Below are 27,637 nucleotides of genomic sequence, written 5' to 3'. Positions count from 1 at the left end.
CCTTAATAAAGAGGAAAAAGAAAGCTGGGAGCTCCGTAAACACATCTCAGGCAATCAGATCTCTGCCGAGAACTTGGCTCCGGCTACACTGTGGCCATTAAGTTAATTTGGAAGGCAATTTAGCCAAGGGACCTGGGTAGCGCGACACCTATAATTAACCGGCAGATATTAGAGTCGAGAATTAGAGCATTTGGAAGCACCGCTCGGTTTGACATATTTACGTATATATTTCTCTAATCTTATTGTGTTGTCTCTCACCTTCCAGGACTAGTCTTGTATTTAGGGCTTGCGTTTCATCCAGCCAAGTCAACAACGCCCGTCTGTATCGCAGGTCCAAGAAAAACCACACACTTTTATTGTTCTACGCTGGTCCTGTAATATGAACTGGGTTGTCCTTTTATCCGAGACCCTTTTTACAGGCTTTTATTTGGGAGGGGACGTGGGGGGCGTGGGATTTATGGACGGCCTGCAGATAATATGATATATATGTCCAACATATACTCAGGCAAAGAGGGGCTTGTTTGCCAAAGGCAACTTAGGGTCAAATTCTGTATTCACTTTGAGAGATCTCCCCATTGATTTATTACAGACAAGGGGCTCATTCACACTTGCCGTTGAGATCAAATATAAAGTTTGAGCGAATCAAAGCTCCCCACGAGGCGTTATCACCATAGCTTGAGAGCCCGTGCTCAGTTTATGTGATAGAACATTGGGGTACAGTGGGTACTACAGTCAGAAGCTCTGAAGCAGAAGAGGAGGTGCAACATGGGGATAAAAAGGGGCGGGACATGTCAGGATTGCCTTGGTTGGATTGTGGGGTGGAGCTTTGAACATTAACCTGGGATGATCCAATTCAACAGGGATGGGATCATTATATGAAAATCCATTATCCAATAAGCACCAAATTATGGGAAGGCCGTCTTCCATAGATTCCATTTATCTCATTTTTTAAAAAAAAAAAAATAATTTCCTTTTTCTGTGTAATAATAAAACCGTAACTTGTACTTTTATCATAACTAAGATATAATTAATCCTTATTGGAAGCAGAACCAGTCTATTGGTTTATTTAATGTTTACATGGTTTTCTAGTAGACTTAAGGTATGAAGATCCAAATTACAGAAAGATCTGTTATCCACAAACCCCAGGTCCCAAGCATTCTGGATAACAGGTCCCATACCTGTATTATAGCATGGGCTGAGGATTTCTCCTTCTCTGCGGGGGGGGCAGATTTTTGCAGTATTTGCATTGCTCCTTCATTTTGCATAGTCATTTCATGACAGATTTATTTTCTAGACCTTTTTCTTATTTCTCAGTAATGGCGCAACTCTAGTTACAGGAATAGGCCCTGGACCAGCAGGATTTTCTTGTTTGGCCAATCTGGTGACTTTGTTACATAATAGAAGGAATGCATAAAAAATCCTATGCTAAAAAAGATTAAGGAAAAAATATTTGCGGGAGGTGGCGCCCAATCATAATTTCTATTTCTTGGCACAGTAAATCAGGAGGTGCGGTATTCTACAATATTGGACTATTATCTATTCGCACAATAAATCAGGCCACTTGCTTTGAAAGTGTTATTGGAGTAAATAAAGCAGATTTCCCTGGGAATAACACCGTGAGTAATACGTGCCTCACCTTTACAGGAACGCTGCTCTTTTACTGTCACATTTACCAGCAATTGCCTGTTCTGCCACCCTCATAAAGTGCCGTCACTTCTTCAGTGGGTGTAGCCATATGTCTTTCTCTGCTAAAGCTGAAGGGCATATGCTTTGAGGGGAGGCTGAGAAATCAGTGTCAGATCCTAATGGGGCACTTCGGAATGTTCTGTATAAATGTTCTAATGCTCTTCTTTTCTCATGGGCCTTTCTACCCTGTCTGAGGGCTCAATTACATCCAGAAGTGCAGTGAGCAATTGCCATGTTTTTTCAAACAATGCATAATTTTTGCTAGAATTTCAGCATAATTGCGGCACAAGATAGGGCCATGCGTTTAGGGTTGCCACCTTTCTCCCCTGACGAACTCCAGGGCGGAGGAGGGACCATGGTGTAACGGGGGTGGGGTCATGACGTGGAGGGGGGATGGGACTGTAACATCAGGGGTGGGGCTAGGATGTGGCGATCAGGGATTGGCCGATCGCGCCGCCAATATCTGAAAATTCTTCCTGGTTTTCCTAATTTGGAAAACCGGGCAGCCACTTTTGTATAGCGAGGAGAACAATGGTCATTGTAAACTCACCCAGTTTTAGAGGAGGTTCAGTTGCACCACCCCCGAACCTTCAGCCTGGAGAGCGGATCCAAACCGTAGAACAAACAGGCAGGCACTCAATGGAACAGTCCTCCACACACAGATGTGTAAACAAAATATTAGTTTATTCAGTATTCATGGCATAGCCTTAGGCATTTCATATCATCACAGATACTTATGACCTGAATAGCCCTTCAAAAAACCGGGTCAAAACCGGACAGGTGGCAACCGTACATGCGCTTGATGCAATTGTGCTGTGTCTGCCCCAGTTGAGTCCAATTTTGTCACAAATTAGACACAAATGTGCTGTCCCTATTGATGCTGGATGCAAAGGGAACCTTAGTACTACCACCTGGTCCAAAGGCAACAGCTACCCCACTAGGTACCAGGGGCAGCAAAAATGCTGCTCCTGGTACTTTAAGAGCGAATTTCTGGGGGGGGGGGCAGCAGCAGCAACTGCTGCTGCCTCAGGCGGCAGAGGGGCCAGGATCGCCCCTGCTTACTGCTGTTTAAGTCTGGACTAAGGGTCAGGGCACACAGGCAGATTCAGGAAGATTAGACACCCGGCAACAAATCTCCTCTTCTTCGGGCGACTAATCTCCCTGAAATGCCTTCCCTCAACGTGATTCGTTTTCCGAAGTTGCATCACGAGGAAACTTCGGGTGACTTCGGAAAATTAATGACACTGAGTGCCACCCCGTCTGCGATTTTCATTTTAGCCAGCGGGGAGGCAGTTTGGGGAGATTAGTTGCCCTGAAGAAGAGGAGATTTGTCGCCGGGCGACTAATCTCCCCGAATCTGCCTGTGTGCCCTGACCCTAAAGGTGGCCATAGACGCACAGATGATATTGTATGAAACTATTTCGGTGTCTGTATGGTGGGAGACAAGCTGACTGATATCAGCAGATGAAGATATCGGTCGGCTCATTGATCAGCCTGGCCGGAAAATTTTGATCAGGCATCTTTTGAAGGCACCTGAACATCGGCCATTGTTAGTGCTGACCTGGAAAGAAAAGAAGATGCACTCAGACGATCAATGCGGTGTACAAAACGTACCTCCAAACTTTTATTGGTGTGGAGTACACAGATCCCTTTTGTGTACTCAGCACCAATAAAAGTTTTGAGGTACGTTTTGTACACAGCATTGATCGTCTGAGTGCATCTTCTTTTCTTTCCATATTGGATAGCACCGACTTAGAAGTGTCCATAAGTTGCAACAAATCGTGAGTGTATTGAACCCCTAATCTTTAGATTGTTAGTGCTGAATCATCACATACAGGTAGAATTCTATTGTTTCTACAGTATATCTGACGATTCAGCTCTACACGTGTGTATTAAAACAAACAATCTTTCCTGGAAGCATCTTTTCCAGGAAAGATTGTAATTGTAACGTCTATGGCCACCTCAAGAAAGAAGCAACAATGCAGACAGGCAGGAATCAATGGGGTTCAGAGGCTCAAAGTCAAAATCAGGCTCAGAGAAGCTTTAATTTTACATTTCACGACAGCTCTCAGTGTATATGTCACACTGCACACACGGCCATGGGCAGCCCCCATCTTGGATACAAAGAGGAATGCTCTTGACACCCGGCATAGGTGCTGACGATCTTTATTTGGAACAGAATTCAGGAAGGACAGAGTTGAACTGAGCGCAACTATAGCGCAAGTACCTTTGGTTTTACCCACAAGAAACTGCGGGGACCTCAACTCTACTTAAATGAGCCCTCTGGTATCTGGTGTTCAGCAAGAGCGGGGTTCAGTAGGACCTTCCAACTGGACAGCAGTTATGTCTCCCTCTAAGAGCTCATCACAGACTAGCAGCAATAAGCTACCCCTGAATTTAGAATTTATTGTCCTTTGTATGGCCACCATTAGTCACCTTGTTAATCTGAACTCCCTTGCAGAGTCCCCGGAAGTCGGGCCTTCACTCGTCGTCCACACCAGCGTGCCGTTTGGCATCGAACACCTGGAGGAGGAAAAGGAGTCAGTACAGAGTCTGATAATGGCCCAGCTTAAAGCAATCTTGCCTGATCTGCCTCAGCCTAAAAGCATCAAGTGCCAGAAATGGAGATACTCACAGGTAATGGGAATAATCTGAGCCTTTTGTGTGGCCTTGGCTAAAGCTCAATGTCTTGTGCAGAATCAGCTGAAATTGCATTTCTACTTTAAATGAATGTATATTGGAAAATTGCTTAGAATTATATTTTCCTTCACCTGGAACATTCCCTTTAATGTCATTTGCATGCAGATTGCTCTATAAATGTATTTTTAATGGGTGCAAATAGATAGTGGATTGAGCGGAGTAACCATTAAATAAACTTTTCACTAGGACCTCATGTGATTTAATAAAATATTAGTGCTATGGAGACAGATCTACTAATACTTCCACTTCCTTGTTTGCCATTTTTCCCCACTGGTGAAATGTCTTATCCTTATATGGAAATGTTTCACTTGGGGAATATTTTTTTTTCACTCATTTTCCCACAGGAAAATATTTTCAAAATAGGAAATTGCAAAAAAAAGAATTTTTCCCCTCAAGGAAATAGTTTGGTATTTAAAGTGGACCTGTCATCCAGACACAAAAATCTGTATAATAAAAGACCTTTTCAAATTAAACATGAAATCCAATTTCTATTTTTTATTAAAGCATTCATAGCTGTTGTAAGCTCATTTAAAAATCTCAGCTGTCAATCAAATATTGTCTGCCCCTCCTCTATGCCAGTGGCATAGAGGCGGGGCAGACAATTACTTTCACTTTCCATTCAGCACTTCCTACATGTCACTGCTCTCCACACATTCCCCCGTTCTCTTTACCGTTTAATTGTGTAGCCAGGACATGGAAATGGACATCAGGTCCCCCATTTTGGTGCACAAACAAGATTCTGAGATGATACAAGGCTTGCCTTAATAACACTGTCCACAAAATGGCTGCTTCCTGCTTGCTATAATTATGAATCCCCAGACTGAAGAAAACAAGATTTAAATAATTTATATAGTGTAATTTAAGTTCATTTTGCTTGACTAATGTGATAAAATAGGATTTGGAATTTTTTTTTGGGTGACGGGTCCCCTTTAAGGTAAAATGTTGTAAATTTTTATAGCAGTGGACTGACGGTCCAGCTAGTACCCTGGCATTTCTCAAAAAAAAACAAACTATAAATATATATATTTATATAAAAAAAATTTTCACCAATAAAAAACTACTGAAAGAAAAAAAAAAAAAAAAAAAAATATATATATATATATATATATATATATATATATTATATAAAAAAAAAAATTCACCAATAAAAAAACTACTGAAATTTAACTTTTAAACTCAAGTTTGACAATGTTAGGAATATGGCCTCTCTCTGGAAATGGAGCAGAGGCAGGAGGGGGATGAGTCTAAAGGCCAGTTAGGGTGAAAATTGGGCAGAAGGGCTATTTAGGGTGAGCTTGAAGGTCAGTTAGGGTGAGATTTGGGGTGAATATGTATTATCCCCCCTATTCTTGTGGCTATGACTGATACACTATCGGTTTTCACTTCATGAGCTACATCCTCTTGGATTTTCGAGGGGGGCTTAAATGGAAAACACTTGTCAAACAATACCTTAGGGTTTGGATTCGGTTTGGTGCAACATGTGATTAAATATGCAATTTAAAATGCCTTTTAATATCTGTATAAATCCTCCCACCCCCAAAAAAAGAATATGGAATCACTTTATCTTGAACAAATTGTCATACTAAAATTGAAAAGAGCCATTTCACATCATTATTTCTAGGTCGAATATGGAAAACCATCTCCCTTTTAGCTCTCTAACGTCTATCACTTCTGATAAACACAGCCAAGTACAGTGAGTTTCATCTGACCAGTGCAGGGCTATTGCTTCTCCTTCTCCACGTAACTGAAGGAGTCACGACTTGGGTTAGCCGCACTTGGATTTTTTTCTAATGAGTGCTGTTCTCTTTCCTACCACTAGGTGGGCATGGGAGCATTTTTAGCAATACGGGTGTCAGGGAGCTGTTAGGGAGCTGTGGTTACCTTCCCATTGTAGGGATGCACCAAATCCAGGATTCGGTTCGGGATTAGGCCAGGATTCGGCCTTTTTCAGCAGGATTCGAATTCGGCCGAATCCTTCTGTCCGGCCGAACCGAATCCAAATCCTTATTTGCATATGCAAATTAGGGGCGGGAGGGAAATAGCGAGTGACTTTTTGTCACAGAACAAGTAAGTAAAAAATGTTTTCCCCTTCCCACCCCTTATTTGCATATGCAAATTCGGATTCGGTTCGGTATTCAGCCGAATCCTTCATGAAGGATTCGGGGGTTCGGCCGAATCCAAAATAGTGGATTCGGTGCATCCCTATCCCATTGTTCTGCTAAGGGCACCTGGGACATTAACAAGATGTCTAGCCCCATGTCACTTTTCAAAAATTGTATTTCAATGCAGGATTCTGGTGGAGGAGTGCAAATGTAAAGGAGACATATAGGAAAACAAAAAAAGCCTAATTTTGTAGGAAATTATGAATAATATGTGGTGTTGGTGTCACATAGTGCTAAAAATGTATATTATCTTTAAAAATAGCCCCTTTATTGGAGCTCCCTATAGATGTTGACTGGTCCCTGTCCATATTAAATAAGGAGTGGGCATGTTTTAACAGTCCCTACCAGGAGCACAGTAGGAAGGGGGACAGCCAATCACAGCCCTGCAGTTACACAGGCAAGAGACATACTTCAGTTCCCTATCAGGTCAGTTGAGCTGCTGATTGGTTCCTGTCCTACACTGCAGTGTCCTAAGAGCTGCTGGTTCCCCTGCACAGCCTGGGAAAGGAGGCAGCAAGAAGTGGAACAGATTTATGAGTAAAATGCACTGGTACATTCATGTTTTTCCTTTAACAGATGCATTTTTTAAAAAACATGTTTTTTCATGACAGAATCCTGGCTACTAAATATTAGAGGATCTTAAACTGGGAAATGATTCTTTCTGTATGGCTGTCGGCCCTCCCTGCACGTAACTCCGCCCCTGCTGGCCAATCATATCATGTACGACATTATTGTTAATCACTAATATGTTGCTCTGTTTATTTGTTGCTAAAGCCTCGACAAAACAAATAAATACATAGAAAGGATTTTATATAAATGCTATTGAAGTGGCCAGCCTGGGGACAATGGAGGCTTAGCGTAGGCTGAAACTGCAAGTCATTTCACTACAGTTTATAAAATGCACAAGGAAAATAAATTCACTTTTACCTTTTCAGTTTTCCATTAGGGAAATACAAAGGATTAAAAAAAAGCATACTTGTTTCCCTTTAAATCACTGTCAACACTCGGCTAAAAGCTTTGTGCTCGGCCTTGCCTTTCATGTGGCACAATTTCCCAGGCACGGGCCATTCTCTCCTATGATGAAGTGAGGTGGGTCCCGGGGAGAAGCAGCGATTTATAGCTCCGTGTGACACGTACATGAAAGGGCTTTAAAGGGAAGTGAAATTTCAGCAGATATGAAAGTCTGTACATTCAGCGGAACCCAATGCTTAAAATACATCAGAGGAGGCCAGACAGCACATGGGAATGTAAGAGTTTCCATACCTTGATCTTTCTCAGTGCCTGATACTGTGTGTTTTCTATTCTGTCCTTTACCTTTCTTAGCTTGCGTCCTGCTGTATGGGGGTGGGAAGGGGGTACAGCCTTTTGACCTACTCGCAGGCAACGTTTCTGTGACCCATCTGTTATTTCAGTTCAGGCACAAAATGAGAAAAGTCAGCTTTGTACCTTTTTACCCTCTTGTGGCTACTCAGACATTGTCCAGTTGGGGGCCACAGAGACTATTATCCCACTGTTACTATAGACACCATCTCTCCCTACTATACCTGCTATCCCACAGTCACACTCCCTTCCCAGAGACTATTATCCACTGTTACTATAGACACCATCTCTCCCTACTATACCTGCTATCCCACAGTCACACTCCCTTCCCAGAGACTATTATCCACTGTTACTATAGACACCATCTCTCCCTACTATACCTGCTAATCCACAGTCACACTCCCTTCCCAGAGACTATTATCCACTGTTACTATAGGCACCATCTCTCCCTACTATACCTGCTATCCCACAGTCACACTCCCTTCCCAGAGACTATTATCCACTGTTACTATAGACACCATCTCTCCCTACTATACCTGCTATCCCACAGTCACACTCCCTTCCCAGAGACTATTATCCACTGTTACTATAGGCACCATCTCTCCCTACTATACCTGCTATCCCACAGTCACACTCCCTTCCCAGAGACTATTATCCCACTGTTACTATAGACACCATCTCTCTCTACTATACCTGCTATCCCACAGTCACACTCCCTTCCCAGAGACTATTATCCCACTGTTACTATAGGCACCATCTCTCCCTACTATACCTGCTATCCCACATTCACACTCCCTTCCCAGAGACTATTATCCACTGTTACTATAGGCACCATCTCTCCCTACTATACCTGCTATCCCACACTCACACTCCCTTCCCAGAGACTATTATCCACTGTTACTATAGGCACCATCTCTCCCTACTATACCTGCTATCCCACACTCACACTCCCTTCCCAGAGACTATTATCCACTGTTACTATAGGCACCATCTCTCCCTACTATACCTGCTATCCCACAGTCACACTCCCTTCCCAGAGACTATTATCCACTGTTACTATAGGCACCATCTCTCCCTACTATACCTGCTATCCCACAGTCACACTCCCTTCCCAGAGACTATTATCCACTGTTACTATAGGCACCATCTCTCCCTACTATACCTGCTTATCCCACACTCACACTCCCTTCCCAGAGACTATTATCCACTGTTACTATAGGCACCATCTCTCCCTACTATACCTGCTATCCCACACTCACACTCCCTTCCCAGAGACTATTATCCACTGTTACTATAGGCACCATCTCTCCCTACTATACCTGCTATCCCACAGTCACACTCCCTTCCCAGAGACTATTATACACTGTTAATATAGGCACCATCTCTCCCTACTATACCTGCTATCCCACAGTCACACTCCCTTCCCAGAGACTATTATCCACTGTTACTATAGGCACCATCTCTCCCTACTATACCTGCTATCCCACAGTCACACTCCCTTCCCAGAGACTATTATACACTGTTAATATAGGCACCATCTCTCCCTACTATACCTGCTATCCCACAGTCACACTCCCTTCCCAGAGACTATTATCCACTGTTACTATAGGCACCATCTCTCCCTACTATACCTGCTATCCCACACTCACACTCCCTTCCCAGAGACTATTATCCACTGTTACTATAGACACCATCTCTCCCTACTATACCTGCTATCCCACACTCACACTCCCTTCCCAGAGACTATTATCCACTGTTACTATAGGTACCATCTCTCCCTACTATACCTGCTATCCCACAGTCACACTCCCTTCCCAGAGACTATTATCCACTGTTACTATAGACACCATCTCTCCCTACTATACCTGCTATCCCACAGTCACACTCCCTTCCCAGAGACTATTATCCACTGTTACTATAGACACCATCTCTCCCTACTATACCTGCTATCCCACACTCACACTCCCTTCCCAGAGACTATTATCCACTGTTACTATAGACACCATCTCTCCCTACTATACCTGCTATCCCACAGTCACACTCCCTTCCCAGAGACTATTATACACTGTTAATATAGGCACCATCTCTCCCTACTATACCTGCTATCCCACAGTCACACTCCCTTCCCAGAGACTATTATCCACTGTTACTATAGGCACCATCTCTCCCTACTATACCTGCTATCCCACAGTCACACTCCCTTCCCAGAGACTATTATCCACTGTTACTATAGGCACCATCTCTCCCTACTATACCTGCTATCCCACACTCACACTCCCTTCCCAGAGACTATTATCCACTGTTACTATAGACACCATCTCTCCCTACTATACCTGCTATCCCACACTCACACTCCCTTCCCAGAGACTATTATCCACTGTTACTATAGGCACCATCTCTCCCTACTATACCTGCTATCCCACAGTCACACTCCCTTCCCAGAGACTATTATCCACTGTTACTATAGACACCATCTCTCCCTACTATACTCGCTATCCCACAGTCACACTCCCTTCCCAGAGACTATTATACACTGTTAATATAGGCACCATCTCTCCCTACTATACCTGCTATCCCACAGTCACACTCCCTTCCCAGAGACTATTATCCACTGTTACTATAGGCACCATCTCTCCCTACTATACCTGCTATCCCACAGTCACACTCCCTTCCCAGAGACTATTATACACTGTTAATATAGGCACCATCTCTCCCTACTATAGCCACTATAGTTGTTGCTTTGCTCAGTAATGTTCCCATGCATTTCTAGCTATAACTAGAGCTTGTCTGTACCAGTGCCATTTATTTTCAGTTTGTTTCTGCTCCTTTTCCAGTTATTATTACTGGAATTTCCAATTATTTATTTAAGGCCAGAGTCAGTGTGGAATTATAAATAGCCAAATACGAATAAAATGTTCATAGACCCTTTTCCTGCATTTGTGAGGCCACAATACATTTCTAAGCAGGGTGCTATGTGCAGGCAGATAAGAGTTTAATTGCTTCAATGTTCCAGCATCTTTTTTTCATTTCTGTTTTGGGATTTAGTTTCCCAAATCACAAGTAATTTTTTGTACTGAAAGTCATGTGACTGTATTACCTCTGTGTTTAACACATATAACTGTACAAGTCGTAGGCCTTGTCATGTACCTATGGCAGTTAATCATGGGTCTCTCCAGGAGCACAAAGAGTTAAAGGCGCAGTGAACTTAAAACAAAAGTGACCTTAGTATATAAAATAATTTTTTTTTAAATTAAAAATATGTAATATGCCCTTGTCTAAATAATTTTAAGGGGGGTCAAGGGTCAGAATATCATGGTCCCAGGGCCCCCTAACAAGAAATTGAGAATCCTTCCACCAGTGCAGTCTCTTAGAGGAACGTAACCCAGGACTCCATATACACATGTTCCAGTAACCACTATTGATGAACTGGTTGGCTCCTCTTCTGGACCTTTTTTTGGCAGTGTGCCCCTCTAACTACTGGCTCTGCCCAGACAATGACCAAAAACCACTTGATGGGAAGTCAACAAAATGCTCTGAATTTCTTGCTGGTTCCAATCACCTAGATCCACAGATGGGCCACTAACAGTAGCCATGGGGCCCCATACTACTAAGCTAATAGGGCTCAATTATTAGCACACCACTCACTTGGGCTGTGGGCCTTACTAATAAATAAAATAAGGCCCTAATAAGGTTGCCTCCTGGCTGGTGTTTGACTGGCCTGGCTGGTATATGACTAGCTAGGACTGGCCCAGTATTACAAATTTCCTAACAATGTAGTTGCCGGTAAAACTATACTGACCTATAAAATTCTCCCCTCTCGTTCCCCTTCTGCTTCCAGACTCACCCCAGTTCTGCCTTTTCCCCACCCAGACCGTACATTTCCCTGCCCAAATTCTGGCCCCATCCACCCTTTCCCATTCAACCCACTAATTTTCCTGCCATGATAAGTGATAATCCAGCCCTCAAATGCCGCCACAGCCTGCCACAGACCGAAATCCAGTATTGGAAGGAAAAAAAGGTGGCAACCGTAGGCCCCAATGCATGTCCATTCCCCTGAACCTCCCCAGCCATGCTTCATTGTGCCAAAACCCACCCCATAATCGACCCTCTGCAACTTCTATTCATGCCCAGGAGATTGGGGCCCCTGACTGAAGTGCGCCTTGTTCCCCCTGATTGAAGTGCGCCTTGTTCCCCCATAATGGCACCCATGGGTAATACTGTAGATACTTGGAAAAGTGCCCTGTCTGTACATTTGTATATTCAAAGTTATAAGTTAAAGTAATTATGCAAATGGAGGAAGGGAATCTAAAATATGGTGTAATAATCATACCGTAGCCTCTTCATTAAATTCCCACAAAATTGTCCCATAGACATAATCTTGTAATTAAGATTTTAAACTCTTCCCTTTGTTGCATGCCAGCTACTACTCCCAGCATCCTTAGATTCATTCTGATTCCCGACAACGCTTGGAGCACTGCGAGCCTTGACATCCCTCATTTCACATCTGCACAAAGATCGTGTAACATAGGGAGGTCTCAGACAAGGGCCAGCGCTCTTTCCCACTCAACATCTGAATCAGCCTTCCTGGAAAGGAATGTGACATTTTTACTCCACGTGGAATCCCTGTGAGCTGTTGCCAAGTCAGGCACACTTTGAACATGGAAAAATTAAACTAAAACCTCACGTTCCCATCCAAGTGTAGAACATGTCAATTTTGTAGAGCTCAGGGGAAATCTAACCTCCAGAATAGTTTGAGATGAAGGTGAGGCCCAGTGAAGAGGAGCCTAGAGGCTTTGATGTATTGGCGTTCTTCTCTTTGTAGCCTAGAGGCTTTGATGTATTGGCGTTTTCTCTTATGATCAGAATCTAAATAAAACTGTCCTTTCCCATTAAAGAGTCCTATATTTTGTTAAATTGAAGAAATCATCTGATATCTGTATTTCTTCTAATAAATATATCAGGGTTTATCTCTACCCAACTCTACCAAGGAAAGTGACGTTGTTGATTTTGCAGGTTACAGAAGCCTTTCCAGACTGCCCAGGTCAGATAACTCTACATGACGAGCCTTTGCTCCTGTGCGGAGGAGATGGATTTACACATTCCAACTTTGATGGCTGCACTCACTCTGCCGTCCAGATGGCTGAAACCTTGGTGACCCGGTTATAATACTGGTGCTGGGCCTTCGAGGAAGAAGATGTCAAATATTTTCAGTCTCATCTGACACATTGATCCAGTAGAAGTTGCTCTTTAACCAGAACTGTTTTTTCTAGAGCAGTTCAACCCAATACAAGATTTTTCCTTGTGTAAGGCTATAATGCTGGGTAAAGGCGGATAAGACTTCAGCCCCCATGTCTCTGAGTTTTATTTTTTGTTTTCAGGCATAAATAACACTTTATGATATAATAGGAATTGGTAGTGACAACACGTATTGAGTAGAGAGGATTATATCTTTCCAAACATCCCAGCTGTGGGTATACGAGAAGCTACCTTCTGTAGCACACAAGCCAAGGCAAAGGCTTCTTGTCCTCCAACTGTTCTGGATGAACTATCATCAATTCCTCCAGGGCCGTAACTAGGGGTAGGCAGGAGAGGCACATGCCTCAGTGGTGGCAGTGCACAATCAAGGAGGAACGTTGAAGAGTGTATGGAGCCAGCAATGGGGAGTCTGTTCAGATACAAGTGTTTGGTGAAGGGGTGGTTGACGTGAGAAACATAGTAACGTAATAAGTTAGGCTGAAAAAAGACACATGTCCATGAAGTCTGTTTTAACCTGTCTAACTGCCAGTTGACCTAGAGGAAGGCAAAAAAAACCTTCTGAAGCCTCTCCAATTTGCCTCAGAGGGGGAAAAAATCCTTCCTGACTCCAAGGTGCAATGTGACTAGTCCCTGGATCAACTTGTACTATAAGCTATCTTCCATAACCCTGTATTCCCTCCCCCTTCCCTCTAATTCAATAATGTCCTGTTATTGCATAATCTAGCCTTACCAGTGCTCTATACAGTGGAAGAATGACCCCTTCCTCCCGTGAATCTCTGCCCCTTTTAATACAGCTCAAGGCCTTATTGCCCTTGATGCTGCTGACTGGCATTGCTTGCTACAGCCAAGTTTATCATCTACAAGGACTCCAAGCTCCTTTTCCATAATGGCTAGTGCAGTCCCATTAAGAGTACAATTGGTTGCCTATTTTTACATCCCAGGTGCATGACTTTACATTTATCTCGTTTGCCACTTAGCTGCCCAGATTGTGAGTTGGTTAAGATACTGCTGCAAGGATGCCACATACTGGATGGAATTAATTGGGCTGCATTGTTTTGTGTCATCTACAAACCACAATACAGAGTAGGGTAAGTAGTATTGCCTTGGAGAGCAATAATTCTTGACCTGGCTCTGGACTCCTTCCTAAAGAAATAAGGCTGGGACATTAACACCCAGTTTTCGAAAGGCAGGGTTTTATAAAATGATGGGAGGGGTCAACCTCTGCCCTTATGATGAGTAAACTCTGACTGCTTTTGATCTTTGCTCCCTTCATATATATAAGTTCATAAGCCTAATTGAATCCAGAGGCGCCAGGTTGCTGCTGAGTTCTCTTTTCTTCCTCTGTTCATAGAGAATCCTCCTGATTTCAGAGCCGCATCGTAACTCTTTAACATTCAACTCAATATTCAGTGCTCGGAGAGTTTTCAAGAGTTCAAACACTGCTTGAGAAACTCAACCTTTTGACATCACCCAAGATTACGCCATGTGCCACGGATTCTAGACGGCTGCTTTTCATCAGCAAACACCTTGAAACCTATCAAGATGGAGAAGGAAAACTGGCAGATCTTTGAGGAAGTCCAACCCAACATTAAACCGTTAAAACATTTCTACCCATGAAGGACCCAAAACCAAGCTATTCTGAAGTGGCTTCACCAATTAAAGGTGATTTCTAAAACCACCATGGCATCAAGAATCCCTATAATATGTCTACATTTAGCCTTCTCTAAACAAAACTACCTGATATCATCCTCATAGCTGAGCAGATTCCAGTTAGACATGTGGGTAATGTGCTTGGCATGTTTCTTCATCATTGAGTTTGGCCTCTCACATAATTCCTTTCTCAGTCTTTTTTTTAAGTTACTGCTGTCTGTATAGCTGTGCATGTAAAGGCTTTACACAACAGAGTTTGTATGACCTTCATGCCTGTACAATCGTCAGGCTCATTGGATAAATCTAGTTCAAATTGGAGTAGATGTGCTGGTCCACCTCAATTCATTTTACTCGGGTAAATGGATCTGTCTGTAATTTGGATCTTCGTATCTGCAAGAACATCATTTAAAGGGGTTGTTCACCTTTGAGTTAACTTTTAGTATGATGTAGAGAGGGATAATCTGAGACAATTTGGAATTATAGTTTTATAGTTATTTAGCCTTTTATTCAGCAGCTCTCCCGTTTGCAATTTCAGCCATCTGGTTGCTAGTGTCCAAATTACTTTAGCAACTGGGATATGAATAGGAAAGGGACTGATAGGGAAAGATCAGAAATAAGAAGTAGCAATAACAATACATTTGTAGCAATGTATTTGGACAGGCCAGTGACCCCTGTTTGAAAGCTGGACAGGGTTAGAAGAAGAAGGAGGCAAATAATTCAAAAACTATCTGGCACTAGGTGCTCCTTAAACACCCATACCTGACCCTAACCCAGAGCTCCTCCTTCTTTATAGATCCACGCCCACCTAGCTCAGATATTATGGAAGGGGCAGGGCATGCAGCCCCAAGTCTATAAAAAGCATGGACGTTCAGTAGCTTTATGGGTAATATCTAATGGTTCTCTGTCCAAATTGGCTGACAACTGCAACTCCATCCATGTGTCATTTCACCAGCAAGTGCACGCAGGGCCACCATCAGAAATCACTTAACCAGGGCACCACTTGACAGCACCAAACCACCGAAGTCCCAAAGCAGCGAAGAAGGCCCGGTATGACGGTACCCCCTGTTCCCCGCTGATGCACTTGTGAGTCCAAGCAATTGCCATTGACAATAATAGGGTGGGATTACTTCATTTTTTACTTAACCCCATGGTGCTATTAGATCCCCAATACAACCATCATTGGGCCATGTGTTACTGCTAGGGTTGCCACCCGACCGGTAGTTGCCGGTAAATTTGTAATACCCTTAACAAACGCCCTTGGCTCACCTCCAATCCGCTCGAAACTTAACTTTGGATGGCTCCTCAACCCATCTTCTGGCCATCACACGATGTAGCTCCACCCCCTTTTGTTCCCGCCCCCACCAACGTCCAGTAAAAATGTTATCATAAGATGGCAACCATAGTTACTGGCCTTAAAGGGGAAGGAAACCTAGTCGGCGGGAGGATAATGCCTGAATAGGGGTTGATTTTCAGCCCCCGTGTGCCTCTAACCTTAGGGTGTTTCTTGGTGGTCAATATCAAGCAATGTCTGCCAAGTCTTAGGGTCAGGGCACACAGGCAGATTCGGGGAGATTAGTGGCCCGGCAACAAATTTCCTCTTCTTCAGGGCGACCAATCTCCCCGAACAGCCTTCCCACCGGCTAAAATGTAAATCACCGGCGGGATTCGTTTTCTGAAGGTGCCTGAAACTTAAAAAGTGAATCACACATTTTAGCCGGCGGGAAGGCAGTTCGGGGGGATTAGTCGCCCCGAAGAAGAGGAGATTTGTCGCCGGGCGAATAATCTTCCCGAATGTGCCTGTGTGCCCTGACCCTTACATTGCTTCCCCTTGATAGTATTCATTTCATTCGTTCATTTTCTTCTTCTGACTAGAAGCCTTTTTCCCCTCTCTTGATCACGCTAATGGCTGTTTTTTCCTGTCTATTTTCCCTACAATAATCAACAAAATGCCGTGGCAGTTCTCTTGGTGCCGTTGCATCATCACAGGCTTGTGTATTTTTCACTACGTCTCGTTTCTGCTTTGTGAAAAGAGAAAAAAAAAAAACCTCCACTTTCCAAGGGTTGAGAAAAGATTTAATCTGTAGTTAATAAAGTATTTCCTTTTTGGAAGGCAGAGCTTAAAATGTCAGGGATCACTTCCTGTTGAGAAATCTTAAACCGCCGATAAGAACAAAGCGAATACATTTTAAAACGATGAGATTCAAAGCTCACATTGTTACATTAAATACCCATTTCAATGTCATGGAATTTCTTTGCTTTTTATTTTTCTAATTGGGGGTTGTTTGTCATTTTCCAAACCAACTTCACAATCCAGGTTTGTTTTTCTGCCACTGAAATGTTTTCATTTATCCCCTTAATCTCTCAAAATATCTTTAAAATCCTCAATCAGCATTTGACTTTGTTCAGTTATATAGAGCTAATATAGGGGCCTTCGGCCTCGTGTTTTTATATGGTCATGAAACTCCTCGGTAACTTATAATATCCTTATATTTTACAAGAGGGGGTACTTTATTCACTATATATTTAATAAAAGCACTGGATATGACAGTTTTATAGAGCTGTCATCAAGGTACTGAACCAAACAGAATCCTGAGTCACAAAGAATTTGTCCGAATTCCCGAACCCAAATTGGCATAAGCAAATTAGGGAAAGGAAGGGGGAATATGTGCACACAGAAAATTTTGAGATTTCCTTGATCATGTGACCTAAAAATCACATGATTTTAAGGGTTCAGATTCGGTTCAGCCAGTCATTTGAGTAAAGCCAAACCAGGGGTTGTTCACCTTTAAATTAACTGTTAGTATGATGTAGAGAGTGATATTCTGAGACAATTTGCAATTGGTTTTCATTTTTTATTATTTGTGGTTTTTGAGTTATTTAGCTTTTTATTCCACAGCTCTCCACTATGCAATTTCAGGAATCTGAAAATGAAGGCCAATTGAAAAGTTGCTTAGAATTATATCATACTTAAAGTTAACTTGAAGATGAACCACCCCTTTAATAGCATGTGGAGCTTGCTGATGATTCCCTTTCAAATTAACTAGGGGGACTATTTTGAACCTTTGTCCCAATTAAACACCCAAAATCATCTTGTGTGACACTACTCTAAAGACTTGGCCCCAAATTGAAAGATTTGCTCCTTTAGCGACGTCGCCAATCTTTCCCTGATTTGGCCAACTTGAGGTGGGTGATATTGGGCTCCTCCAGCCAACAGAGCGTTGGATCAAGGACCGCATCAACGAGACAATGAGTTAATCACTTTGAACCCATCCAATCGATGTCTGGCCAATCTTTGTCCATCTAAGTACCCCATACACGGGCAGATAAACTGCCGACCTTGACTGAAGGAGCTGAATTGGCAGCTAAAATCTGCTTGTTTGTGGCCACCTTTATTGTGTCTCCTCATAAACACCCATCTCCAGAGAAAACAACTTCAACTTTTTAGTTTAATTGTTATATTCCGCTTCCCAGTTAACTGCACTCTTTCCAGCTCATTTATATCCTGAAGATCTAGGGGCTTAAACATGCATTACATAGTCAAGGTGGGGCTTTACCTTCTATATAAAGGCAACATTTGTGTTTTTATCTCTTGAGCCAATGGCATTTTTTTTATACATTAAAGGAGAACTCAACCCCCCCACTAAAAGAAAATCCCCTACCCAGTACCCTACATAGTCCCTGCTCCCCCACCACATTTGTGATAACACCAATAAGTGCCCCTACTTGCCTATGGGTGCAGAGTAAGTGCAGCTGAGCCCATGAGCGCCATCTTCCGGCCCCTTCTGATTTCTGCGGGAAGTGAGTGCGGTATTGGCGCATGCGCAGTTGGAGTCTTCCGGTTCGTAGCAACTGCGCATGCAGGAAAATTGTCAAAGGGAAGGAAGAGGACCTGAAGAAGAACGAAGAGCCTGAAGATGGTGTCCATGAGCTCAGCTGCACTTACTCTGCACCTATAGGCGAGTATAGGATTAGGGGCACTTATAGCTGATATCACCTATGCGAGGGGGGACTATGTAGTGTTCTGGGTAGGGGTTTTTATTAGTGGGAGGGTTGAGTTCTCCTTTTACAGAATTTTATTAGCTTTGGTAGGTACTGCTTGACACCGCCTAGAGTTGCACAGTCTGCTATCCACAGTACTTGCAGGCCTTAAAGAAGAACAAAACCCCCGTTAATCAAAAATCTCCTTCCCTCCATTGGCTTCCCTCCATGCTTTCTCCAACCATAGTACCTTAGTTGAAAAAGTGTCCCTGGCATTAACCTTGGCATATATCTGTATCTTCCGGTCCTCTTCTTTTCCTTCGGCAAGATTTCCGGTGCATGTGCAATAGGCACGAATAGCAGAACAGCCCCAACTGCGAATGTGCTAAAAAGCTCCGTGTCAGTGCTCACTTCTGCGAGGAACCTGAAGATAGAGAAGATGGCGCCAAAGAGCTCCGCTGCGTTAATGCCAGGGACACTCTCTCAACTAAGGTGCCATGGAGGGAGAAAGCAGTGAGGGGAGCCAATGGAGGGATGGGGATTTTTAATTAATGGGGGTTAGTTCTCCTTTAAAACAACATGACCAAAGACCTGAAGCCTTTAGAAAGTCACGTAGGGCACCAAATTCCTTATCAAGCTTCTTGACAGTGGTTAAACTGTAGGTACCACAACTAATGGCTTGGCCAAGCACCTGCAACCATCAAATCATTTTCCATGGAAGCATTATACCTCTGCACTTGTTTTCGAGACCCCATTATCCAGACAGTACTCGTCAGTCTCCGAGGCCCCATACACAGTCCTTACTGCTAATTTAGAGATCCTTACCAAGATATTTAGTTCCAGATCAATGTGATTGCAGGACTGGCCCAACTAGCGATGAATAATCTGCTAAATAAATGTCCAAAATAGTGCTTTCTGATGTCATCTGTCACATGACACTGAAATTAGTGTATTATAGAGCTGTACCCAAGGCCATCATCAGGGGGAAAAGTTTTCCCGGGCCTGGAGGGTTTTTGTGTTTTAGGGGGGCCCGGCCATGCTGCACTTGATACTGTCAGCGAGCTCCAGACTTCAGGACGGAGGGCGGAGCTCATGTGCGGCATCAACTTTACTGTAACAACTTTTCATTGGTCACTAAAGTTGACATTCTGGGAAAGCTGCATGGGGATTGGATAGGCAGGAGGGGAAGTTTAAACTTGACCCATCCAATCCCTGTGCTGCTGTACCGGGACTTAGATTTCAGTGTCCAATTGGCAGAAAGAATATGCAGGCACCTGAGCTCCTGCTCTTCCTTCCGAAGTTCTCAACTCCCTGACAGTGGTGGTGGCTGGAAATCAAGTAAGTCAAAAAATTTCAAATGTCATTTATTTTTAACTTGTAGTCGGAGAACCCTGGCCGCCAAAATTTTTTAAGGGGGGTCTGTCACCAGTAGTTTTTTAAAATCAACTTTTGTGATGGGGGGCTGCTCACTTTATTTATTATTTTACTTACAGGGGACCCTGGCCACCAATAGGTCTCAGGCTGACCTAGGGTGGGTGGAGCTGAGGGGGTCCATAAAATGTTGACGTACGGCGTCCTGCGATTTCTGATGGTGGTCCTGACTGTACCCCTTGAAAAAATCTGAATATTTGTGATCTTTGTGGTTTCTTTCTTTCTGATTTTGTGCCTTTGTATGGGCAGAAATCAATGACATATCAGTGGACAGAAATCAGTGACATATCAGTGGACAGAAATCAGTAACATATATTATATTTTTCACATAAGTGTTGGACTGGCCCACCGGGCTACCAGGAAAACTCCCTGTGGGCCCAGGTGTCAGTGGGCCTCTTGCGTCTAACCATTTGGCCTATTTCATGGTCATTCCCTATTTCTTTATGGGGCTTAATAATGGAAGAATAGAATTGAGTATGTAGAGATAAAAGACTGGGAGAAAACAAGTTGAATGAGGAGAGGAGGAATAATAGTTTGTAAAGTGGGCCCATGGCCTAAGGGTTTCTGGTGGGAACTGGCATCCAAGTCTGACACTGTTTTCCATAGAAAATGTAAATAAAATTACAATATTGAAATGAATAAGTCAAGCCTTGATAATGTATTCATAGAGGCACTTTGCGGAGGACACTTGGAATCCATTAGTGTCAGACAGTAGCTCAACATGTTGCACAGCCTCAGTAAGATGAAGGCTGGGGGGAGGCTATTTAGGGCTTGTTTGATGAATATGGCTCTTATTTAATGGCACAGACAGAGATAGGAATCTTGTAATTTACTGGAGATTGGGTCATGTAAACATCCTCTCCATGCACTCAACACAAGAGAGAAGAGGACAGGGGTCGAAGGCAGTTTGTTTTCTCTACAGACATAAAAATATAAACCAGTTCCATTCAGACCGGAATGAATCTTAGGCATAAACGTTCAGTATGATAATTCGGAGACCTCCAACGTATTCACACTATTGACAGTCGACTGAGCTGAAAGTTCTTTGAGGAAAGTTTTCATGATTTTCATAAGAAGTTACTTTACCTTTTCATTATTAAACACAGGACCAGTTGGGACCAGGTCACCACAATGCTTTCCAATATTTGCTTTGGAGATTTAAAAAGGGTTGGAAAGAGGCAAAGTAGATAATTCATAGGACTGTATTTGCTGATCCTTATTGATCACTCTAATGTGCATGTTCCACCTGCAGAGAATAGAAAAAGCCAGTGAGGCCCATCAGCACATGTGACTCCTAGAACTAAATCCAAGGGGCTGCACCCAATGTATGATCCTATCACCATGTCATTGAAACTTTTAAGTCATTGTACATTCTTGCCCAGTCTAGTTCTTCTAAAAAGTAAAGTCCTTATATCAGGGCTGCAGTACTGGACTTGGTGGTTTTAAAGCCTTAAGGCCATGCGGCACTTACCGAAAATGGCCGCATAGAGTAGAAGCCGCTGTAAAGAGCCACAAGCCACAATGGAGCTGAAGAAGAGAAGTCACCAAATTGAGCCGAAGAAGAGAAGCCGCAAAAATGAGCTGAAGAGGAGGAATGTTGAAAATTTTATGGGGGACCCTAGCCACCAATGTTTTTTTATAACTTGTAAGGGGGGGCAGGCCAACAATATTTTTTTGTTGAACTTGTAGGGGGGTCCTGACAACCACTGGCTTTTTATAACTTGTGGGAGTATTATTTACTCTTGTAGTGCTGATGTCTGTGTGGCTTTTTACTGTAGTGTGGGGTGGATGGGATCTGGGGTGTTGCTTGGAGGTGGGTAGAGTCCAGGGTTCCCAGATAATTTTATCATTACATACCCTGTGTTTTGTAATGGCGGCCCTGCCTTACATGAGCAGATGGACACAATGCTCTCCGTCCTCTCTCCAGATGAAAACTTTAAACCTGCTTGATCATTGTTCCGACCTATATCCAGACTACATGGCTATCGTTAAGGATAGTAGGGCCTCTGACCTTATCTTGGTATGTATAGCCAGATGTTCCTGCAAGGTACTATTAGGATGTGGCTCATCTACATAAGTATATTCACCGAAACCACAACTGGGAGCCAAGAAGACCTCGAGCCACTGAAGGAAACACACTTGATGCAAGATATGGCTCAACAAAAATTTGAAGTCCACTGGTGGGACTCTAATGACCTAGAGAAACACAGGTTGTACTTAAAGTGATTGATAATGACTAAAGGTGGCCATACAAGGGCAGATAAAGCTGCCGATATCGGTCGTTTGGACCGATTTGACAGCTTATCTGCCTGTGTATGGGGGGCTTCCGACGGGTCTTCCCGATCGATATCTGGCCACGATATCGATCGGGAAGGTTGGATTTTTAACCGACCGACCCGTTGGAGCCCCATGGCGCATCGTAATTCGATCGTTCGGCCATACGGCCGAACGTTCGAATTACCCCCGATATAGCCATGCAGTTAGTGGCATATCGGGGAAAGATCCGCTCGTTTGGCGATGTCGCCAAACGAGCGGCTCTTTGAGTCTATGGCCACCTTAAGGCAAAATAAATAAGTAGGAATGTAATTCACATCATTACATAGAAATCGGGAACAGGTTATTTCTTAAAAAACTAAAAACTTCTCCCACTGGGTCTCAGAGAACTGATGCCCGGACTTCTCGGGTGTTTTCTGAAATGGGCAGGACTAATATCTGTAACAGAGAAGACATGACTAAGGATACTGACTGGAGGGTTGCACATTTTCCTACTCAGTAAATCTATTTGTAGAGTTTGCAAAAGTCTCTTCTTTGCATTTGCCCCAATAAAATCCAGAGGCAGAAAGGTGATGGCGTCTCTTCCAAAAGCCACTCTGGTACATAGAGATCCCGCACTTAGTGTTCTGCATAAAAGCGCCAGTCAGTTATCCCAAATATCTCGTGTACAACAGATTCTGTGTATGATGTTTTCTAATTCTCCAGGTTACATCTTGCATTAATTTTATGCAAATTAGTACTAATTGTGCTATTTTGAAATGTCAACATTTTCCATTGCACATGAATAAACAGTTTCTATTTTTATTTTGGATTAAGATGATTCAAGTGCTTGGATTTAACTCGTGTGTTGGTGAGAGTGATGGGACATTATTATATTCCCCTAAAGATTCAAACGGATGCCTTTTATATTTGCTTCATAAGAAATTCATCCTTCAGAAGAGCTAGAGCTATATTTAGGGGCATCTAAGCAGAGGGCATTTTAGTGTACCCCATAAAGAGTGAGGCCCTTGCAGAATAGGGGAAAATTTAATTAATCGCCTTAAACTTTTGTACAACCAGCATAACCACAACTATGGCAGATGGGATAAAAGCCTCCTCTAGGTAGGGAGTGTGACTGTGGGATAGCAGGTATAGTAGGGAGAGATGGTACCTATAGTAACAGTGGGATAATAGTCTCTGGGAAGGGAGTGTGACTGTGGGATAGCAGGTATAGTAGGGAGAGATGGTGCCTATAGTAACAGTGGGATAATAGTCTCTGGGAAGGGAGTGTGACTGTGGGATAGCAGGTATAGTAGGGAGAGATGGTGTCTATAGTAACAGTGGATAATAGTCTCTGGGAAGGGAGTGTGACTGTGGGATAGCAGGTATAGTAGGGAGAGATGGTGTCTATAGTAACAGTGGATAATAGTCTCTGGGAAGGGAGTGTGACTGTGGGATAGCAGGTATAGTAGGGAGAGATGGTGTCTATAGTAACAGTGGATAATAGTCTCTGGGAAGGGAGTGTGACTGTGGGATAGCAGGTATAGTAGGGAGAGATGGTGTCTATAGTAACAGTGGATAATAGTCTCTGGGAAGGGAGTGTGACTGTGGGATAGCAGGTATAGTAGGGAGAGATGGTGTCTATAGTAACAGTGGATAATAGTCTCTGGGAAGGGAGTGTGACTGTGGATAGCAGGTATAGTAGGGAGAGATGGTGTCTATAGTAACAGTGGATAATAGTCTCTGGGAAGGGAGTGTGACTGTGGGATAGCAGGTATAGTAGGGAGAGATGGTGCCTATAGTAACAGTGGATAATAGTCTCTGGGAAGGGAGTGTGACTGTGGGATAGCAGGTATAGTAGGGAGAGATGGTGCCTATAGTAACAGTGGATAATAGTCTCTGGGAAGGGAGTGTGACTGTGGGATAGCAGGTATAGTAGGGAGAGATGGTGTCTATAGTAACAGTGGATAATAGTCTCTGGGAAGGGAGTGTGACTGTGGGATAGCAGGTATAGTAGGGAGAGATGGTGTCTATAGTAACAGTGGATAATAGTCTCTGGGAAGGGAGTGTGACTGTGGGATAGCAGGTATAGTAGGGAGAGATGGTGTCTATAGTAACAGTGGATAATAGTCTCTGGGAAGGGAGTGTGACTGTGGGATAGCAGGTATAGTAGGGAGAGATGGTGTCTATAGTAACAGTGGATAATAGTCTCTGGGAAGGGAGTGTGACTGTGGGATAGCAGGTATAGTAGGGAGAGATGGTGTCTATAGTAACAGTGGATAATAGTCTCTGGGAAGGGAGTGTGACTGTGGGATAGCAGGTATAGTAGGGAGAGATGGTGCCTATAGTAACAGTGGATAATAGTCTCTGGGAAGGGAGTGTGACTGTGGGATAGCAGGTATAGTAGGGAGAGATGGTGCCTATAGTAACAGTGGATAATAGTCTCTGGGAAGGGAGTGTGACTGTGGGATAGCAGGTATAGTAGGGAGAGATGGTGTCTCTAGTAACAGTGGATAATAGTCTCTGGGAAGGGAGTGTGACTGTGGGATAGCAGGTATAGTAGGGAGAGATGGTGTCTATAGTAACAGTGGATAATAGTCTCTGGGAAGGGAGTGTGACTGTGGGATAGCAGGTATAGTAGGGAGAGATGGTGCCTATAGTAACAGTGGATAATAGTCTCTGGGAAGGGAGTGTGACTGTGGGATAGCAGGTATAGTAGGGAGAGATGGTGTCCTATAGTAACAGTGGGATAATAGTCTCTGGGAGGGGAGTGTGACTGTGGGATAGCAGGTATAGTAGGGAGAGATGGTGCCTATAGTAACAGTGGATAATAGTCTCTGGGAAGGGAGTGTGACTGTGGGATAGCAGGTATAGTAGGGAGAGATGGTGTCTATAGTAACAGTGGATAATAGTCTCTGGGAAGGGAGTGTGACTGTGGGATAGCAGGTATAGTAGGGAGAGATGGTGCTATAGTAACAGTGGATAATAGTCTCTGGGAAGGGAGTGTGACTGTGGGATAGCAGGTATAGTAGGGAGAGATGGTGCCTATAGTAACAGTGGATAATAGTCTCTGGAAGGGAGTGTGACTGTGGGATAGCAGGTATAGTAGGGAGAGATGGTGTCTATAGTAACAGTGGGATAATAGTCTCTGGGAGGGGAGTGTGACTGTGGGATAGCAGGTATAGTAGGGAGAGATGGTGCCTATAGTAACAGTGGATAATAGTCTCTGGGAAGGGAGTGTGACTGTGGGATAGCAGGTATAGTAGGGAGAGATGGTGCCTATAGTAACAGTGGGATAATAGTCTCTGGGAAGGGAGTGTGACTGTGGGATAGCAGGTATAGTAGGGAGAGATGGTGTCTATAGTAACAGTGGGGATATCTGGCCAAAAATCATTGAGATGTCAATCTTGCAGGTTTGATTTTCCTGTCAGATTGATCATGTGCACATTGATTTTGTCCTTGATCCCGTGGCCCAGAATTCTCTTGATCTGAAATATCCGCTTGTGTGTTGACCTTGCTAAAGGAGTGAATATTATAATGGGGCGTAACTCCAGCAGGCAGATGACATGGTGTGAATTAGTGGAGATTGGGCACCTGATGGTGGGGGAAGTTACATTTATATTATGAGACAAAGTCAGAAATCTCAGCAGCAAATAATACCAGGGATCAAAAAAATAAAGAACTTGTTTTGTTTCTTGAATTATTTTTGGCAGAAGGAAAATGAGCTCATGCCGCGGCTGATACTTCTATCCCCCAGGCTGAGAGCCCTCGCGCTGGGAGTATGTGGCCGGACACTAATGTACTAAAGCAAAGTGACAGATAGAAGCAAAGTGTCGGCCTGAGAGCTGGGAATGTGGAGCTGTGAATAGAGCTGGTGGGCTGGAGGGGAGACTCTGCAGACACTACACACGCACTTGCTTAAGCGAATCATTTATAAAACACATTTCTGCGTATCCTTTATTAGACACAATATCAAGAAGATTACGTCTCCGCTTGGAGAGGCAGCTGCAGTGGTGATAGAGCCATCGCTTATTATTACATGTAGAACAAATCCCTTTTATTACAATGGATTATCTTACATTTATTTTCACTTCAGTAATAAAGTAGAAAACTGACCATAGATGATCCTGTTGTAGCTGCCTGCTTGGCCCCTCAGTAGCTTTTTGGACCTAGTTTGGGGCCAAACTATCTGCCTATCTGACTTTTAGGGGGTTATTTATTAAAGGAAGCAGAGCTGTCCGGCACTCAAACGGATCCACAGGACCAGAGATATTCAGTTAAAAGATATTTTTATTAGTAGAAAAATTAAAAATATATTTGCATCTCCATCCACCCTACGCGTTTCGCACCTTTTGGGGTGCTTAGTCCTGTGGATCCGTTTGAGTGCCGGACAGCTCTGCTTCCTTATATTCTGCTGTACCGCTCCCTGAAGCTGGGGGTCTGGGGCTGGTGCACCCGGACCACTTTCACTGTATGGTGAGTTACTTTACATTTAATTCTGGAGCACCTTGTTCTCTCTTACAGATTTAGGTTATTTATTAAAGTCCAAATGCCAAAAACTCTGAAAATCCAAGGCTTTTTGTTTTTTTTACTAGAAAAAACCCTCAATTTTTCCAGATTTATTATACGCAGGGGATGGAAAAACTCTGAATCTGAATATCCGGCATCTGAGACTTGCTGAAGTTGTATATAAGTCAATGGGAGTGGTCCCTATCCTATTTGGACGTTTCTGTGGTCAGCGCTGGAATTAGCCTGAAAATCCATATCAGACTCTTTGGGCAAAAATCAAAAAAATCAGGGCTTTTCGGGGAAAAAAACTAAAAATTTTTCTTGTTTCTCCTCGATCCGATTAAATCGTGCTTTTTGATTACTAAATAAGTCGTGGATTCTAGTTTGGTCGTAATTTTTTAATTTAAAAAGAAATAGAAAAAAAATCAGATTTTGATTAAGTATCTATTTTTGAAGTACCACTGGTCTGTTAATGCAGGGGGTCTGCACAGGCAATTGGAATGGTCAGTATTGGGTCCATCACTAAATCAAGCAAAAATCCATTTACAGTATTTATACTCATACTTAGGGTTGCCACCATTTTTAAAAAAAATTTACCGGCCAGTGATGGGGGCGATAACTAAATGGACGGGCCATGGCGTAAAAGAGGCGAAGCCGCAGGGGTCAGGATGCAAAAGGGGCGGGGCCACATC

The 27,637-nt window shown here is 43.3% G+C and overlaps 1 protein-coding gene and 1 long non-coding RNA gene across 4 annotated transcripts in view; both read left to right on the top strand.

Annotated features, from left to right (window-relative positions):
- Positions 1 to 13,210, top strand: part of rnls.L (renalase, FAD-dependent amine oxidase L homeolog) — a 49,312-nt gene extending 36,102 nt beyond the window's left edge. For 2 of the 3 annotated variants that reach the window (XM_018224545.2, NM_001093864.1), the window contains 2 exon segments: positions 4,148 to 4,323; positions 12,882 to 13,210. In XM_018224545.2, coding sequence (XP_018080034.1) covers positions 4,148 to 4,323; positions 12,882 to 13,034 — 329 coding nt within the window. In that variant the 3' untranslated portion in view covers positions 13,035 to 13,210. 3 annotated transcript variants of the gene reach the window in all.
- A 908-nt stretch (positions 13,211 to 14,118) lies between these two features.
- On the top strand, positions 14,119 to 15,092 carry LOC108696959. Its single transcript, XR_001932358.2, has 2 exons — positions 14,119 to 14,212; positions 14,476 to 15,092. It is a non-coding gene; the product is annotated as an uncharacterized LOC108696959 (long non-coding RNA).
- Positions 15,093 to 27,637: the final 12,545 nt, after the last annotated feature.

This window comes from Xenopus laevis, chromosome 7L (assembly GCF_017654675.1).
Source record: "Xenopus laevis strain J_2021 chromosome 7L, Xenopus_laevis_v10.1, whole genome shotgun sequence".
Lineage (NCBI taxonomy): Eukaryota > Metazoa > Chordata > Amphibia > Anura > Pipidae > Xenopus > Xenopus laevis.
Note: the sequence above shows the minus strand (reverse complement) of the source record. Positions and strands in the feature narration are given on the sequence as shown.